At 51.4% G+C, this 18,278-nt stretch overlaps 1 protein-coding gene across 1 annotated transcript in view; it reads right to left on the reverse strand.

Moving 5' to 3' along the window:
- Ptprn2 (protein tyrosine phosphatase receptor type N2) overlaps window positions 1-18,278 on the reverse strand; it is a 653,364-nt gene that overhangs the window by 390,141 nt on the left and 244,945 nt on the right. The window contains 3 exon segments of the mRNA XM_040742316.1: window positions 893-1,162; window positions 1,165-1,246; window positions 12,709-12,871. Coding sequence (XP_040598250.1) covers window positions 893-1,162; window positions 1,165-1,246; window positions 12,709-12,871 — 515 coding nt within the window.

Raw genomic sequence — 18,278 nt, forward strand, 5'->3', positions numbered from 1 at the left:
CTGGCGGGACAAGAAAACTTCAGTAACCCCAAAAATGTTTGGTTGACCACCACCGCTAAGTTCTGAAGGTTTTGCATTCCCAGAGAATGAAGTCAATGACGTGAGGATGAGGCTGCCTGCCTGGAATGCAGCGGTGAGAACCAGGACTGTCAATATAAACTGAGCTTTGCTTACAGCAGACAGAATGATGCCCGTGCAGTCACCAGCTGGTCCCCCAAAGTGCTACCTGCATAGGTGTAGAATCCCTGTGTCTCTATAGGGGAAGTCATAACATAATGATTCCACTTTGGGATGGTCTTAGCAAAAGGTTGTTAGAAAGCAAATGGGCCGGAACCTTCTATATGATATAAAGGAGCAGGATCCTGAAAGTGCCTAAGCTGTCGTCCCCTGTAGATGCCCCCCATAGACAATAGATAACCACAAAAGTTCACCACTATTACCAAGAAACTGAAAACCATGGCTCTGACAAGGGCCACATAGTGGTCTGCACTACTCGCCATTGAGTTGTAGGTGGTACTAACTGCAGACTGGACACCTCTGAGGATTAACTACTTAGTGTGTAGTTATGGATTTGACCATCCAGAATCGCATGGCATGGAATGTCTGATGGCATCTCTATTCTGTGTTGCAAACCACACGGTAGATGACACACAGTCCGGGGACCAGGCTGAAAGAGGTAGGAGATAAACCAGCCACCTACACCTAGAGCCCAGAGCACTTGCCCCTTTCCCCAACTGCGGGTGTCCCTGTGGCAGGATTCTTCTCCACAGTGAGGGACCCTGGGCCCACATAAGATCCCTTTGTCACACACTGCGTCTACAAGAGGTGTGTAATGGAAGAGGAAGAGGTCATCACGGCCAATGCAGTGAGAGCAGGCCACCAAAACACTCACCATCTCCCATGCTCAGGGGGTCCTTGGAGTCTCCTGGGGGTAACGTCCATCTCTGAGAGGAGGCGGGCGCTGAGAAGGGCCTCGATGCTCTCGCGGGACTGTGCAGAGGGTGCCGTGGCCCTGGGTCATTCCCTCTGGGAGGCCTCTGAGCGGCGTAGGCACCCAGGGCCGCAATCAGCTGCTGTTTGTCCACGCCCCCGCCGCTATCCACCTTGGGGCTCAGCTCATCTGGCTGGAGCTGGCCTAGGGGCCGCGGAAGGCTGTCTGGTGCTTGACTCGGGTTGCGGGAGGATAGGTCAGGGCGGAAGTGTGAGCCACATAGGTCAGGATGCTCTCGGGGAGAGAGTCCTCGCCCTGGAGGGGAAGATGAGAGACAAGGTGAGAGTTAGGCCTCCATCAGTCTGTGCTCAGGAGGCCCTGGCTCCATCCTCACGGCCCAACGGCGCGCCAAGCATCCCTGACATTACGGTGTCAAGCATCCGCCAAGACCCACACTTGGTAGCTACTGCAGCATTGGTTTTTAATTGGCGGCTCTCTTCAGATGCAGCTGCCCCATGCCATGAAACCATACAATTCTGCGGTTTTTTTTTCATGTGTTCACAGACGTGCAAACCTCACCACTAAGTCCTTCCAGAACGTCCCCGGATCAGAACATTGTGCAGGTCCCCGTTCTTCTGTCGCCAGTTCCGCTGTTTTGCTTTCTGTATCCGGGAGCTTGTTGCCCTGCAGAGGTTTCTGTGAATGGATCCTCTGAGCCTGTGGCCGTTTGCATCCAGCCCACAACTTTACAGCGTGGGCCAAGGTCCCCTTCCTCTTCGGGGCTGTACTGTATGTTGCTACCGCATTCTATTTTTTTTTTTAAGGAACAGATGACGGACACCCAGGCTATCTTCCACTTTGTGCTACTTTGAATAATGCCGTTAGATCGCTGTATGCTGCCGAGTCTGGGAGATGGACATGTATTGGTTCTCTTGGGTGTAAGCCTAACAGACGAATTCATAGGGTCACATTGCCACTGTATTTAATACTTCGAGAGCCGCCAGCTTGTCCTGCAGCCCTACCAAACAAAAGAGCGTGGCTCGGTGTCTCTTCAACATCGTGAGTCTCATTATCCCCACAGTCACCCACACCGGTTGCACCTGTGGCTGGGAAGCAGGGTCCCGTCGTCGTGTTTTGTTTTACTTCTGTTTTGTCTTGTTGTCTGCATTTCCTCTGGTGGCTACTGATGCTGGGGGACTCTCGTGTGCTCAGTAGCTATTTGTGTTTCATCTCTGAAGAAATATCAGTCTCTGCTGCCCGTGCGGTGTTTGCTGGCGACTCGGGAGGATGGCTTTCCTGTAAACAACCCTCCACTTCAACAGAGGTTACAGATGCCTGTCTGAAGCCTCTCCCTTCCCAGCCCAGACTTCACCGATGCAAGTCTAAATCCTACTAGAGAGAGAGAGAGAGAGAGAGAGAGAGAGAGAGAGAGAGGGAGGGAGGGAGGGAGGGAGGGAGGGAGGGAGAGGGAGGGAGGGAGGGAGAGAGAGAGAGAGTACGTCCCTTGTGTATATACTTGTATGTATGCACATATGGAGGCCAGAGGTTAGCATTGGGTGTCTGTGTGTATCCATGTGTACCTAAGGAGGCCAGAGGTTAGCATTGGGTGTCTGTGTGTATCCATGTGTACCTAAGGAGGCCAGAGGTTAGCATTGGGTGTCTTCTTTTTTTTTGTTTTGTTTTGTTTTGCTTTGTTTTTACGAGACAGGGTTTCTCCATATTGTTTTGGAAGCTGTTGGTCCAGCCTGGCCTCGAACTCCCAGAGATCCGCCTGCCTCTGCCTTCCAAGTGCTGGGATTAAAGGCGTGCGCCACCACCACCCGGCGGGTGTCTTCTTTTATTACTCTCCAATTTGGTATTTTGAGACGACAACAATAAGAAAATTCTCACTGGACATGGACTTTACTAATTTGGCACGACTAGCTGGCCAGAAACCCCCAAGGATGTTCCTGTCACCTCCTGGTCATCTTTGGAATTACAGGAATGTGTCGCCATTCCTGGTCTTATTACATGGGTGCGTGGCATCCGAATTCAGGTCCTTGTGCTTGTACAGGAAGCACATCGCCAGCCAAGCCATTTCCGCACCCCAAGGGACAGGTTTCCCTGTAGGAAGCGGGAGGTTAGGACATGTTTGCGACAGGTGCAGGAGCAGCTCCCCTTGTAGTACGAACCTGAACAGATCACTGCACCTTTTGAGGCTTGTTTCTTCTGACAAAGGAGTTTGAGCATCACCTCTTAGATTCTCGTGCTGCTGTTGTTATTGCTTCCAAAATGATGTAGCTCTAGCTACCACCTAATTTCTTAGCTTCATGTGTAAGGCTAGCTGCAATCAACTGGTCTTCTCTTAGAAAACAGAAAGTAAGAAGGGACAGGGGACACATGGGCAAGGACGGTGTCACAAGAGCTGCCCCCTCCAGCCATTCCCCGCAGATCCGGTGACGGCCGAGTCAGCTGCAGGCTCTGCCGCTCTGCACACACACGGCCGGGTCACTGCGCCAGAGGCCAGGGACCACATCCAAAAGCTCATTAATGTGCCTGCAGCATCCTTCTTCTCCTCACTCTGAGGCAGCCTGACCGGCTCCGCTCAGAGCGTCTCTAATTAGCGCTCCACGTTGGACAGCTCCAGGCGGAGACAACCAGGCTCAGCACATCTGTGCAGCAGGCTGGGGCAGACAACCTGCTCTCCGTGTGTATGCTCTGGTTCAAGTTAAGACCAAGAGGAGGAAAGAACACTCCAACATATAACACAAATAAGAGTCTTAAAAACAAAAACACAACAACCCAGAAAATGTTGTTTCCCCCGTATCCTACTCCTTGGTCCCATGCAATGGCATAGTCTCTTCTAAAGGGGGAGGGGCAACTAGAAGCAGGTGTCAGAACCAGGAGGGGACTTGTTCTTCAGCAATCCAGAGGAATGAGGGAGTCTATTCTAGACCCACCCAGACACAAGCTCCAGAGTATCTTAGTATCAATCACACGCAAGCGGATGGGCATGCCAGCATCCCTGGCCGCTGTGTCCATCATTACCTCATCACTGCTTTCTTTCTGACAGGCAGATACCCCCAAGAGTGCTGAGGAGAGGCCCAGCTGTGCTGTTTCTTCAATCTCCTCTTTTACTCAGAGTTAAAATTATGTTTCCACCGTCTCTAGCTTAAAGATGTTTTGAGTTTCAACATATGATAATGAGGTGCTTCCAGAAGTAATATTAGGTGGTGTGTCAGACACCTGGAGGTTACCAACCTGGGAACAACAAGACTGGTCAGATACCAACTCAAGGTGGCATCTGTGGCATGATACATCTGATAGTATTCCCAGAACTTTCTAAGATTCAGCAGCACTGATTTTTCCTCCAGGCACACCCCTTACTCAACTATCACTACATAAGAAAGGGCAGAACCACTCAGCACAGCGAGAAACAAATAGGAGAAAAGGCCAGTTGGGAAGTAAGCCATCCTACCCAAAGTAGCTCTGTGGACTACATAGCTCTGAAACTCGCATCTTATTCCTTTGAGTTTACTTTTACCACCTGGAAGACCAGAAAAAAATAATTTCCCTGTCTTTGAAAGTAGCTTTCCAGATTAAGGAGACTGGCGGTAACCGTGCCTAGCTTAGCAGATGGCTCAGCAGAGGAATATGATGAATGATGACTGCTATCACTGTCATCGCTACCATCAGCAGCCCAGGAACACCACCATCTTGCATCAGTCAATTTATGAGCAGCAGCATCTCTATCCACAGCACCTTCAGCATCACATACTCTGTCAGCGGCATCTTCATGATCAGCATCATCCTCACCATCACAGCATCATCCTCACCATCACAGCATCATCCTCACCATCACAGCATCATCCTCACCATCACAGCATCATCCTCACCATCACAGCATCATCCTCACCATCACAGCATCATCCTCACCATCACAGCATCATCCTCACCATCACAGCATCATCCTCACCATCACAGCATCATCCTCACCATCACAGCATAATCCTCACCATCACAGCATCATCCTCACCATCACAGCATCATCCTTACCATCACAGCATCTACACCATCAGCAGCATCTATTGCTGTAGCATCCTCACCATCTACGGCATCACTCCCTCTGTCAGCACATCCTCATCACCATCAGCATCCCTACTATCAAAAGGAAACCGACCAATAGCAGCAGCGTGGCTATTGCCACTGTGAGTTGAGCTTCTAACGACATTCTGGTGGAAAGAGTCATTCTAACATGGCCCTGTCCTCAGACAGCTTGCAGATTAGCAGCGAGGCTAAGTCAGAGAAACCAATCGTTACTTAGAATCACACTACAGAGAGGTTCGGAAAAGCAATCCTCTTTGGAAGGAAGTGATTGCATTCAGTGGGGGCTGGTCAGAGAAACTTCATGGAGCTGAGGCCTGCCTCATTTGTCCATCTGCCAAGGCGATCAAGAGAGCAGCTCTCCTTGCTGTCAGACTTGCAGGCTACGGTGCCAGAGGCAAAGCTGGGCCTCCTTCTTGGACCTGAGTGCCTCTCTCGGAACCCCTGCCTGTTTCTGCTTGCATAGCTATGGCTCAGAGTGACAGGAATGCCTGGAGGTCCTCGGACTCCCACGGGGCACTCGATGTAGACAAGACTCATCTGCACACTGGCCACTCAGCTCATCAGATATTCTCTTGTGCCAAGGATCAAATTCAAAGCAGGAAACTCAAATCAGTGCACTGTTGACCGCATATACACATCTTTTCCGGCATGCCCATAGGCAGTGTTGACAGTCCTGTTGATCAGGATGTAGCTGCAGGCCTGACAAAACAGTGCAGTGGGGGTGGGGTCCAAGGCTCACTAATGAGATGGCCTCATAGCATGACACATTGTATTGCTTATTGCTAAAGGGGTGTGGGGAGGTAGCAGTCAGACACTGACCACTGATATAAGGCCTTGGCCATGGGAATTGTAGAGGATGGTGGTTTTTTTCTCTGTCTCTGTCAGTTTGTTATAGATCTGTGTCTCTCTGTCTTCATCCCTCCATCTGTCTGCTCTGTCTCTGTCCATGTGTGTCTCAGTGTCTCAGTCTCTGTGTGTCCTTAGGCATGTATCTCTGTCTCTCTCTCTGCCTTTGTGTTTGCTTCTCTGTGTCTCTATATTTTTATGTCTGAGTAGGCCTCTCTCTCTCCCATGCCTCTACCTCTCTCTGTACCTGACTCTCTAGGTACTTGATCGATATCTCAATACCCAGCAGCGATGCCGGTTTCCAAGAGGGCTAGTGCTTTGTGTGGCCTACTGTGTGCAGCTCTTCCTGCCTGCACGATGTCACCTGGACACCGCCCTCTGTCCCTCAGGGAAGGTGAGAAGCCTCCTGTGCGCTGTGTTTTGCTGCTGCTGAGATGACAGGCTCCTGCTGGGAGAAAACAACGCCCCGTGGGTGCTCACAGTTCACAGAACCCTGAGGATGTAGGAGAGCCATTAGGTGGTAAACTGAGAGTCGTGCATAATCTCACAGAAAAAAAAAAAAAAGAAATCAGTGGTCCCTTGTAGGTGGGTGCTGACTGGGGTCTGTGTGGACGATGGCCCCACCTGTGGGTTCAGGAGCCTTCCAAAAGGAAAGTGACACAGACGAGGCTCCTTCTCCTGCCCTGCCCCCTGCCATCCCAGCCGCTCTGCCGTGTCTAGCTCACACCGTGTCTTCTCAGCCTGCAGCCCCTGTAGCCCTCCTGCTAGGCTAAGAACAGCAGAGATCACACAGGGATTCACTTGACAGTCACAGACAGTGGGAAGAGAATGAGCACAGAGTGTCCCCCATGCCCCAGCCCGCCCCGCCCCCTGCTTTGCTGTCACAGCTGCCTGGCTTCCCCGGGCTTCGTGTTTGCACTCTACCTAATCGTCTTCCGTCTTCCCGTGAGACACAATCACCCCACCTCGCAGGTGAGCGGGTGAGACGTTATAGGTACGAGATGGCAGAGCTGCGGCCCGGCACGTACACAAAGCACAGCTCTGCTGGCCTAGCGTGAAGCGAGGGACCTGGTGAACTTGAAAGGGGGGGTCTTGGCGGCTTCGGTTTGGGGACTGAACGCAAACCGAAGTGAGGCCTGATGAGAGTTCCGGGACTCTAATCTCAGCTCCGTTGGTGGGCAACTGTTTGAAAGGGATCTTTTTACTCTGCAAGTGCCATTTACAGCTGGCCTCCTCTTCCTGCGGGTCAGCCATCCCTGCCATCGGTGGGAGCGACTCAGCTGCCCACCCAGAGGGGAGAGCAGAGGGGCAAAGGCCTCCTGCATGTGGGCCTGGGGAGGAAAGTACGGCGGCAGGGCTACGCAGACCTTCATCATCATCCCACAGCTGTAACGGCGCAGGCTCTGCACCATGGGAGGTGCACGGGTGGGTTATTGGCCCGTGAGCACTGCTGGATTCCCGTACCATGAGATGCTTTTGCAGAGGGCTTGTCTCTGCCGTATCTGTGGAGGGTAGGCAGTTGGTGGCCAGCAGAAAGTAAGGGGGCCCGGGAACTGCGGGATCCAGATTCCTGATTGTATCGGGTAACACCGTGTGAACTGAAGTCGGTGCCTAGCCCCATAACAGCTCCCCCAGATTTGATTTGAAAGGTATCACCTTGGTCTGGGACAGCTCCACAGAGTGTGAAGATGGCACCTGACAAAGAGACAGTTCCCCCCCAGAATGTGAGGACATCAACTAGTCCAGGGGACAGCTCCCCAGATTGTGAGGATAGCACCTAGCCTGGAGACAGCTGCCCCAGAATGTGCAGACATCAGCTAGCTACGGGATGGCTTCCACAGAGCCTGGCTTTCTGCCAATAGTCAGGGGAACATTGATGAGAGCAGGAGCAGTTTTTAAAAATAAAAATATAATGAACATTATGACATTCATGCAAGCTGCCCTCCATCCTCGGCTCTATGCTGACAAAACAGACAGAGGCTGCATCCCCAAACGCTTCCTCCCAAGAGGCGCCTCTTCAGACATGGCTGGCTGCAAAATGGACCTGTGGTAGACATCCATGCCATTTCTAGCTAGGTAACATCTGTGAATCCACAGTGAGACACAAGTCTTTGTTTACACACACACACACACACACACACACCACTTGACATAAGGTCTTGATCCTTCTGATTCTCCTGTCTCCATTTCCCAAGTGCTGAGATCACAGGCAAATGCCACTATGACTATGCTCAGCCTAGTCTTGACCTTGCAGACATACAGAGCGGAGTTGCAGGTCTTAGAATGAACGACCCTACCCAGAAGAAACCACCCAGCTAGGGCTGTAACAGTTGTTACTCTTGTGAGCATGAAACTGTCCTATTCCACATCCTCAACAGAGTTGACCTCATAATGTTTATATTTTATAGTTACCCTTTAAACATTGTGTATATCTATGTGACATATTTTGATCATATCCACCCATCATTATAACCCCATAAGTGCCCATTGCATCCACTGTCTCTCCCTCTTCCAGTCCGATGGACAGGAAGTGGTGGGTCTTGAATGTTACAGCATTTCCTCAATGAGTGAGGCTGAATAGTTTTTAAAAGACTTAATTTTATTTTATGTGTATAATGAGTGCCTGCACGCATCATATGGATGCACCCCATGTACTCCTGGGGCCTGTGCAGATCAAAAGAGAGTGTTGGGCCCACTGGGACTGAATTGATGAATAATTGTGAGCTACTGAGTTGTGAGTACTGGGAGCAGAACCTGTGTTCTCTGCAAGAACAACAAGGACTATTAGCCATAGATCCATCTCAACAATAACCCTAACCCTAACCCCTAACCCTAACCCCTAACCCTAACCCTAACCCTAACCCTAACCCTAACCCTAACCCTAACCCTAACCCTAACCCTAAGTCTAACCCTAACCCTAACCCTAACCCTAACCCTAACCCTAACCCTAAGTCTAACCCTAACCCTAACCCTAACCCTAAGTCTAACCCTAACCCTAACCCTAAACCTAACTCTAACCCCTAACCCATAACCCTAACTCTAACCCTAACACTAACCCTGACCCTAAGTCTAACCCTAACCCTAACCCTAACCCTAACCCTAACCCTAACTGAATACCTTTGATGCCTGCACTGGTCTTTTGTATATTTTTTTCCTATATAAATTAGCTGTTCACACTTTGTATACATTTTGCATTGGGTTACTTTTCCTTTCATCTTTACCAATGGGCAACCCGCACACAATGCATGGACACACTGGCTTCCACTCAGGCGTAGCTCCATAAAACCATCCCCCGATAAGGACTCGGTGCAGAAATGCCCTCCCCTTCCCACGCTGCCTGACCCGGGCAGCCATGATCTGCTGCTGTTGTCCATTGCTTTGTGTCTTCATCTAAGCTGCTCGCTGTTGCTCCAACGAGTGGCGTGAGTCACTACCACTGGTCTGTACCACTCACCGGCTCACTTCCTGACAGACACTTTCATTAGTTATAGCTCTGCTTTCTACTGCTGAGATGACCACAGAACTTCCTGTGCACATTCTGAATGGGCACGTGCCTTCACTTGGCGTGGGAGGAAACGAAGCCGTTGGGACCCAGGGAGATGACGTTCGGCTTTTGAAGGTATTTTAGAGTTCCGTGGCACCAACACATGGGATCAGACTTCTAAATTCTAGCCAGTCTTCAAAGGGGTAAGAGCTCCGTCAGCCTCAAAACCGCCAGTCTGTGGTGGTTAGGTCTTGCATCCCATCTGTCCTGCTCTTTCTGGCATCTCCAAAAACTGCACGCATGGAAACTGTGGCCCTGGTAGGATTTCTCTGGCCTCCTGTGTAGGGCTTCCTGCTCATCTTGTGCAGTTAACTACTGACCGGTCTCTACGTGTCCCCCATGGAGCCCTTCTCCCTACTCTGGAGGTTTCCCGGTTGCTCCAGTGCGTAGAGTCTAAGTCCTTAGGGCTCTGTGCATCTTCAGCTAGCTGGGGGTTCTTGGAAATGGTGGGGCAGCAGCTCACCTCACTGTCCATACTCGTGGGTGGTAGCAGAGGTTCCTAGACCATAAAGAGCTTCAGCGGGTGACCTCCAGCTGTCCCTCTGGTCACTGTCACTCAGGACACCTACGGTCCGCCTTCCCACCCTGTTTCAAGTCCTTCACATTGAACCCTGACTCCATTGCCACACTTCCTCCATTCCAAAGACATTTTTGTCTGCTTGCTGTTTCTCTTATCAAATATGACCGAAATTTCTAAAGGGTGGGGCCGGTCTCTTTATCTTTCTAATCTCAGAGCACATCACAGCTCCTTTGTATTAAATGCATTCTCAGAATGTTTTTCAAGATAAATTAATTAGCGGTGTCAGCAAGCAAGGACTCTCAGTTGGACTCTCTTCGGTGACAGGTGAAACGGGACGTCACGGCGCTCTACGGGGTGAAACTGGGGTATGACAGTGTCCCACGTGGCACCTGAAAGGGCTCCAGGTAGACGCTACTCTGATCAGTAAAGCAAGATGGTGGGCACCTCGCTGGCAGCATGGGAATAGCATTAGCGTGGATTCGGTCATCGGCATGGGCTCAACCCTTGTGCCAGAGCGGCTCCTGGCCGTATCGGTTTAGGAGAAGCAGGGAAATCCTATTCCCTGTGGGCTTCTGTTATGAGGTAGTCAGTCCAATTGACGCGAAGAGAATAAATTCAGAGTTCTGTCTGTGCTGGAGCCAGATTCTCCAGGATAGATATACAGAAGAAGAAAGAAAGAAAGGAAGGAAGGAAGGAAGGAAGGAAGGAAGGAAGGAAGGAAGGAAGGAAGGAAGGAAAACATGATTTGCAAACATTTCATTGGGAGTTGGTTGTGTGTGGAAACGCCACCAGTGGTTACAGTTTGCGTTGCTACTGAGATAGCCTGTCACCCAGGTGGAAGGGAGTGGGAGAAGCCCCAAGTCCCTGGCGGGCTGTGGAGCCCCATGGCAGCCTGGCGGGCTGCCGCGCTACAGTGCTTTGTGCGGACTCCACTCATTAGAGAGATGACTTAGCTTTCTCCTCATTTAAGCACTCGACAGAAAATAATGAGTTCTAGGCTTCTGCACTTTTTTTTAAATATGAAGAAACATCTATCAGAACACAGAGGGGAAAACGTGTGAGCCAGAAGTGCCCCCCAGCGCTCGCTCAGCTTCTGAACGACTTGGGGCCATCGCTCTGAAATGGCCGCCCAGTCAGATGATTACGATGTCCATCAGTTCCCACTGGGTTGTTGTCTTTTTGAAGGGAAGTAACAGCTTTGGGTAAAAAAAAAAGACTAGGATGTAGGCGTCAACTGGCACCTGGGTGACTGCATGTGGCGTGAGGTCGTCCTGCTGGGTGGTGGTAGCCGGGATCCCAGAGCCTACATAATGTGAGGCGGGACTGCGGTCGTGGAATTCCGGCCGCAGCGAATGCCGGCTCCCCTTGCCAGCTGCTGTTTCTTGGCTGTGGGAAGTTGCCACTGCCTCTCTTCTATATAGGTTCAGAGCCCGTAGAAACATCGAAAACCACCCAGCAGCCTCTTGTGGACACCAGTCCCTAGGAGCCAGTGTTCCAGCACAGAGAGAATGGCGCTGACATCCTACACAGGGGGGAGACTCTGAGAACCTTCAAGGAGCCACAATACACCTATCAGAACTGATGAAACCCTAGTGCAGTGTGTGGGAAGCCTCCAGATGTCCCTTGGTGTCTGGCAACACACTACAGTCTTAGGAAGGAGACCAGTCACATGAGGTGGTGTGATGGGTGTTCCTTGGGAAGGAATGTTGAGCTGTAGAGTTGAAGATCCAACACAGCAAGGGTTCTGACCTTTACACCATGGCCGATCTCATCCTTAGACATGAGCTAGTCCCCAGGCTCCAAGCTGCCTTCTCCTGGTACCCAGAGCTCTCTAATTATTTGTCATTCAGAGTGTGACAAGGCCTGCTTTGCAAGCTGACCTGAAAACATCTTGGTCACAATACTTTCACACCTCAAAAGGCCACTGAGGTTCTATCTCCTCCTTTAAAATACGATTCCCATCCAAGGCCAGCCAGGTCTAGCATACTGGCTGAACGAGCTTGCACCTCAGACCTTGCTGGTAAGTCTGGTCCTCAGAAGGCACGCCAATTAACCTGTGTCCAGGCCTGGCTTACACAGAGGGACAGTTGTCCAGGGCCCACACATGAAAGCCTTGCTGCTTTGGGTACCACGTCATCTTTTTTTTTTTTTTTTGAGACAGGGTTTCACTGTATTGTTTTGGAGGCTATTGGTCCAGCCCAGCCTCGAACTCACAGAGATCCGCCTGCCTCTGCCTCCCGAGTGCTGGGATTAAAGGCGTGCGCCACCACCGCCTGGCTTGCCACCACCTCGCGTGGTCCATGTCATCTTGATACTCTACCCTAGCACCCACAGATGTACAGTCTTTCTGTTGTCCTGGGAAATCCACGCTGGTGACTTTACCAGAAATTAGAAGTCTCCGGGAATATAGCGATTTTTTAGTTAAACGCGTGACAGACGGGCACCAGACCTAACTTCAACCATGCTCTGGTCCTCTGGACATCTGGGCTGTTTCCACTCCTCTCCTGAGCACTCTTCCCACAGACTGGTATCAGAGCACTGCTCTGAGTTCCCGGCACCAGGTTCTCTGCAGGAGTGCTTGTAGCTAGCACAGCCCCAGGGTCCAGAGGACCTGCGTTCAGTCTGGCTCTTCTCGGACCCATCCAGAGCCTGTAGTCATGAGGACGACAGCTGGGAGACAGGGAACCAAGACTGCTCACTCTGTATCTTATGGACAGACATACGGGCGGGTAAAGACAACCCCGGGGCCGGCCACAAGGGGTAGGTAGGCTGAAGCATCACCTTGGCTGGACGTGTCGCGTGTTCTATCCTGGGGCGTGCATTGGCCGTCGGGGCCTGGGACAGAAGCTCCAAGTAGGGCAGGTAGCGCCGGAGGGTCTTGGCCAGGGCCGCTTCGCTCTCTGGGATGAACCACTTTTCATCGTCAGCACTCTGTTGTGAAGTCCTGAAAGACGAAGAGAATGGATGGCTCAATGCACGGTTGCCCCGCGCTGAGAGGTAAGGTGGGGACAGACCGGAGAGCGGCGTGCGCATGCGCATGGCCTCAGCAGCACGCTTGGGCGCAGATGTGCGGTGAGCTGACGCCCAGTGCCCTGACTTCTCCTTAGCCACGGTGGTGTTTCTCAGGGAACCTGACCTCCCTCTTCCCACAGTGGGTGGAATGCAGCAGAGCCTTCTGGGAGGGACTGAGGGGTGACTCTATGGGGCTCATGTCTGGCACTAGCCACAGTGTCCTGTAGCGCTGAGACAAACTGAAATGGAGCGCACCTGCTTGCTGTACCCGGAGCATGGACGCTACAGCTGAGTCTGGTGGCTCAGATTTGTCACTGCAACACTCCAGAGGCTGAGGCAGGGGGATGGAAAGCTCAGCGACAGCTCAAACAACTTAGCGAGGTCCTGACTAGATTTTTAAAGATTATTGAGAATTTCATGCTTGCACGGGCATTTTTTTTTTTATCAAATCCACATCCAGGTCTGACCTGTATATCCCCTGCCCCTTTTCTCTCCCAACTTCTTTAAAAGTCACTGCGCTGGCTAATTTTATGTCAACTTGACACGGGCTAGGGTCATCTGGGAGGAGGGAACTCCACTTGAGGAAATGCCCCCATAAGATCAGGTTGTAGACAAGCCTGCAGGGAATTTTCTTAATTAGCGATTGGTGTGTGTGGGCTTGCCCCTGGCTGGTGGTCCTGGGCTTTATACAAACGTGGAGACTGAGCAAGCCGTGAGGAGCAAGTCAGTAAGCAGCACTCCTCCATGGCCTCTGCATCAGCTCCCGCCTCCAGGTGGCTGCCTGTGTGAATGTCTGCCATCACTGCTTTCAGTGCTGAACTGTCGCAGGGAATTGTGAGTGGAATAAACCCTTTCCTGCCCAAGTTGTTTTCAGTCACGTTGTTTCTTCACAGCAATAGTTACCCTGACTAAGACATTCACTGAGTCCATCCATTTAGTGATGGTCCACCTGCTGGAACACTGGTAGCTTCTCAGGGTCCACGTCCCTAAGAAAACTAACCCTCCAACCTCCAGCAGCCATTAGCTGCCAACTCTTCTTAAAGGGAGTTTTAAGGGGATAGATCTGTAGCTCAGCGACAGTGCAGGTGCTGAGCTCAATCTCAAGAACTACACACACACACACACACACACACACACACACACACACACACACACCACACAAAAGCTTTTGCAGTTCTGAGAGAGGCAGCCAGAGAGAGAGAGAGAGAGAGAAGAGAGAGAGAGAGAGAGAGAGAGAGAGAGATGATGATGATGATGATGTGGGACAGAGCATAGGCATGGGGGGCAAGGCAGGGAGTGTCTGTGGAAGTCAAAGGATTCTTTAGACCATGTATTACAGTAGACTGAACAACAGAGGAAAAGGTGCCCTTGGTAGTATGGCAGAGTCAGGCATGATCCCCTTAGCAAGGTGAAGCCCCCCTCCATCTTTGTTTTAGCATGGGCCATGTCTGAATTCTGACCTGTGGGGTGGTAGGTTTGGATCATTCAATAACAACTTTGCGGTTTGCTGTTACGGTGCCCAGGCTCTCCATAGCAGCCATTCTGCTGTCAGATGATGGGTGTCACCTTCTGTACCACAAGATGGGCAGGAAGGGAAGTCTGAGGCCATAAACACCTTGGGCGTGGGGCTTCACCCTGTAGGTAGATTGGGGGGTGGGGGTAGCAAGGATAAGGCCGTAGAACCCCGGGCTTGAGTGACATAGGAGCCTTACAAACTGCAGGAAACAATGAACCTAGGGGTACTCTGCAGGAGCAGCCGGATGTCACTGCAAAGTCAGCAAGAGCCGTGGCAGCCATGAGGGAGGTGTCAGAGGAGCCGTCAGGGACCGCAGATCCTGAACAGGGTCTGGGAAGACGGGGACAGTGGGACACAGATCCCAGGACTTGGGAGAAGACCCGTGTGGAATGTCGTGTTGGAGATGGGAGGGCAATGATGTCAAGTTGACACTAACCAATCGGCCAAGGTTAACCATGGTTGGCCCCACGCTCCTCCCAGAAGAACCCCGTGTGCCTCTTAGCCTAGATGAGGGCGGCGCTGCGCGTCCTGTCTTCTACACTGGTGCTCATTGCCTGTTCCGCCTTCTGACAGAGGAACGGAACGCAAGCAGGCTCATCTATGTAAGCCGGGACTGAAACCACAGGCATGAAGCACACCGCTAATGAGAGTCAGAGACTTCTCTGGCAGACTGAGCCTAATGGCCAGGAGTGCTGGCCAAAGGCTTTGGATCCTGATTACTTCCAGGCGTTTTGATTCATTAAGGGCCTTGTTTATGCCTAGAAAGGAGATAGGAACTAGTCAAACAGGCCAGCTCCTGTGAGCCACCGTGGGGCCTGCCCACACCGTATTGCCTTCAGAGACCTTCCCAAACCCGGCACCGTCAACCTCCATCAGATCGTCTCCACTGAGACCTCCCACAGTCCCACATCCGCAGCTCTCACCCACTCACTGGCAGGCTCCGGGCTCTGCCCTCAGGCATGATCCCAGCAGGCTGGACCTGCCCACCTCTCCTCCTTCTGCCCTGGGTAAGACTGTTCCCCTGATGGAGGCTGTGTCTTTTCTGAAGCGGGAAGCACAGACTAACCCACTCCCCGCAGGCCTGGCCCCTCATGTCTCTCTATAGATTCCAGGTGGCATCACCAGGGCTGCGGCGGAAAGCAGATGAACTGGGACACTCAGGGTTGTAAGTCTCCACAGCTGCTTGCCCCACATTCGCCACTTGGTTTCCCCCAACACTGGTGTCCACTGAATATTTCTATAATTACATGGTTTTTTTTCTTTTGTTGGCTCATGAGCCACAGTTCTAAGTGTCTGCTTTAAAGTGTGCTGCATGCTCCCGTAACTGAGCACGGGTGCCTGCAAGTGACGCAGCCCAGTTCAGGTGAAGCCTGGGAGAGAAGTACGGTAACCCAGGCGGGGAGGGGGGGGTAGCTTTCTCCCTGTCGGCCGGCATGTGGGATTCTATGCGGCCACAAATCACGTTACAGCCACGGACAAGCCGCACCGCGCACTGTACGCTGTTAAATCAATCAACTCTGCATGAGACCGAAATAGCAAGAGGCAATCCCAGGTCTCTGGTGCTCAACTGCCTTCGGGGGTGTGCTTCCCAGTGGTTTGTTTCCTCCTCTCCCACTGCGAGGGGAAAGCTGCTTCCGTCACTGGGTCCCTGAGAAAATAGTAAGTTCAACCTTTGCGTGCAAAAGGCGCTCCTCGGCATGTGGGGGCTCTGGTTGATTTCTCCGAGCTGTCTTTCCTTTGGCCCAGACGATGGCCAAGGCCGTCAACAACCACACTACCTCCCTCTCTCTTCCTCCCTGCACTCTTGCTGGGACTTTGAGCAGTCTGATCGCTGCGTGTCTTGAGTTTTCAGACTAGTTTTTCTTGGGGGTGGGGAGGGTCACGCCGCTTCATAGGCGTGGTTGTCTAAATGAGGAAATGTTTCTTAGAGGCTCCGGTGTTTGAACACTTGGTCCCCCATGTTGTGCAGCAGTTCCCTCGGAGACGGAAACGTTCCATTCCGTTGGGAAGCTCCTTAAGACAGAAGGAAACCAACTCAAAATACCTTCAGGAGGTTCCTGAAATTGATCAGCTCTTCTTCTTCCCAAGAGGCAGCAATAAAACTACGGAGAGTGACTCTCAGACAAGACAAGCCGCAAAGAGGACTCTTGAGACCCAACCGGGACAGCTGCCTAGAAGAAGACGAGCTGGATTGCCTGGAAAATGTTTAGACCAACAGAGCCATCGGAAAAGAATACTCTACCCTATTGCGCTTCCTGCAGTCTGTATGATGCCCTCCAGGTCACCAGCTTGGTGAAGGGTCACCCACGCTGGGTTGGGCTTTGGTGATACAGATATCTTGTGAGTTCTTCCAGCTCCTGTAAGTGACCTGTTATCCACACAAAACTCATAGATTCGCAAAGTTGGACTTTGGTGGTGTCTGCAGTTTGGTTTGCTGTGGGCTCACTATCTGGGATGAACAGGTGTGTGTGTGTGTATGCATGCATGCATGCGTGTGTGCCTGTAGTGTGTGTGTGTGTGTGTGTGTGTGTGTGTGTGTGTGTGTGTGTGTGTTGCTTCTCCCCGGGAAAAGTATTGTCACATAGCACCAGTGGCTAGCACTGTTTAGGGAAGTTACAGAACCTTCAGCTGGTGCAGCCTTGCTTGCTGGAGGAAGCACGTCACAGGGGACAGGCTCTGAGAGTTTATAGTGTTGCCCTACTTGCAGTTCATGATCTGGTTTATGCTATGGACTTTCCCTCTGGAGCAATAAGCTATAATAAACTCTCCCTTCCTTAAAAAATGCCTTTGGTGGTGGTGTTTTATACAGCAACAGAGAAGTAAGGAATACGATGAGTCTCTGGTCTTCTGCAAGCACTTTCTATTTTCCAGTACTTCCGTTTTCCCCTCCCTGGGGCTCTGGCCACAAGCATATTTGGTCCTCGAATGTCTATAAACTTACTACTGGGGATTACTTCGCTAGTTATTTCTTCTGTCTCCTTCTTTCTGTATCTCTGGGTTTACTAGAATTTTTTACATGCGTCTAACTTGCTATTAGCCCAGTGAGACATTCTCCTCATATCCCTTGTCTCTTGCATCATTCTGTCAGAACTCATTGGTCTCAGTTTCCTGTGTAATAACGTTTTTTTTTTTGTCTTTTTGTTTTTTTTCCAGACAGGGTTTCTCTGTATTGTTTTGGAGGCTGTCCTGGAACTTGTTCTGTAGACCAGACTGGCCTGGAACTCACAGAGATCCGCCTGCCTCTGCCTCCCGAGTGCTGGGATTAAAGGCGTGCGCCACCACCGCCTGGTTATCTAGTAACTTTGGATTGGATTCTGCAGACTGAGTGTTTCCTGCTTGGGTGGTATTGGGTGGTACACGCATAGTCTTGCATTTCCATAACCTTTTCCTTTTCCATTGCTGCTGTGCCCTTGCTATTGTTAACAAGGAATCTGTCTCGCTGTGCGGTTTAGGCTGGGGGCTTGAATTCATGATCTTTCTGCCTTGAGCTCTCCGGTGCTGAGATCGCCAAGCTGCCATTAATGTCATGGCGCCTCTGTCTGGCATCCTCCTGAGATTCTGGGAACAGTTCTACCCTTCAGGTCCTACCTATAAGATGAGTATGGTGGCAATTATCCCTGCAGGTTATTCCTCTAGAAGCCTGAACTCTCTGCTGCTTGATCTCAAACGATGGCCCTCTTCTGTGGACAACACCTTGCATACTGTGGAAAGGTTGGTGTGTCCCGTGATGAGATGTCCCCCAACCCCACAAGGCATGATGGACACTTTCAGGGCTCAGGGCAAGTGCACACATCTCCAAGTTACTCCCTTCACAGATACTGCT

The sequence above is a fragment of the Mesocricetus auratus genome, unplaced genomic scaffold (genome assembly GCF_017639785.1).
Source record: "Mesocricetus auratus isolate SY011 unplaced genomic scaffold, BCM_Maur_2.0 Super-Scaffold_15014, whole genome shotgun sequence".
NCBI lineage: Eukaryota > Metazoa > Chordata > Mammalia > Rodentia > Cricetidae > Mesocricetus > Mesocricetus auratus.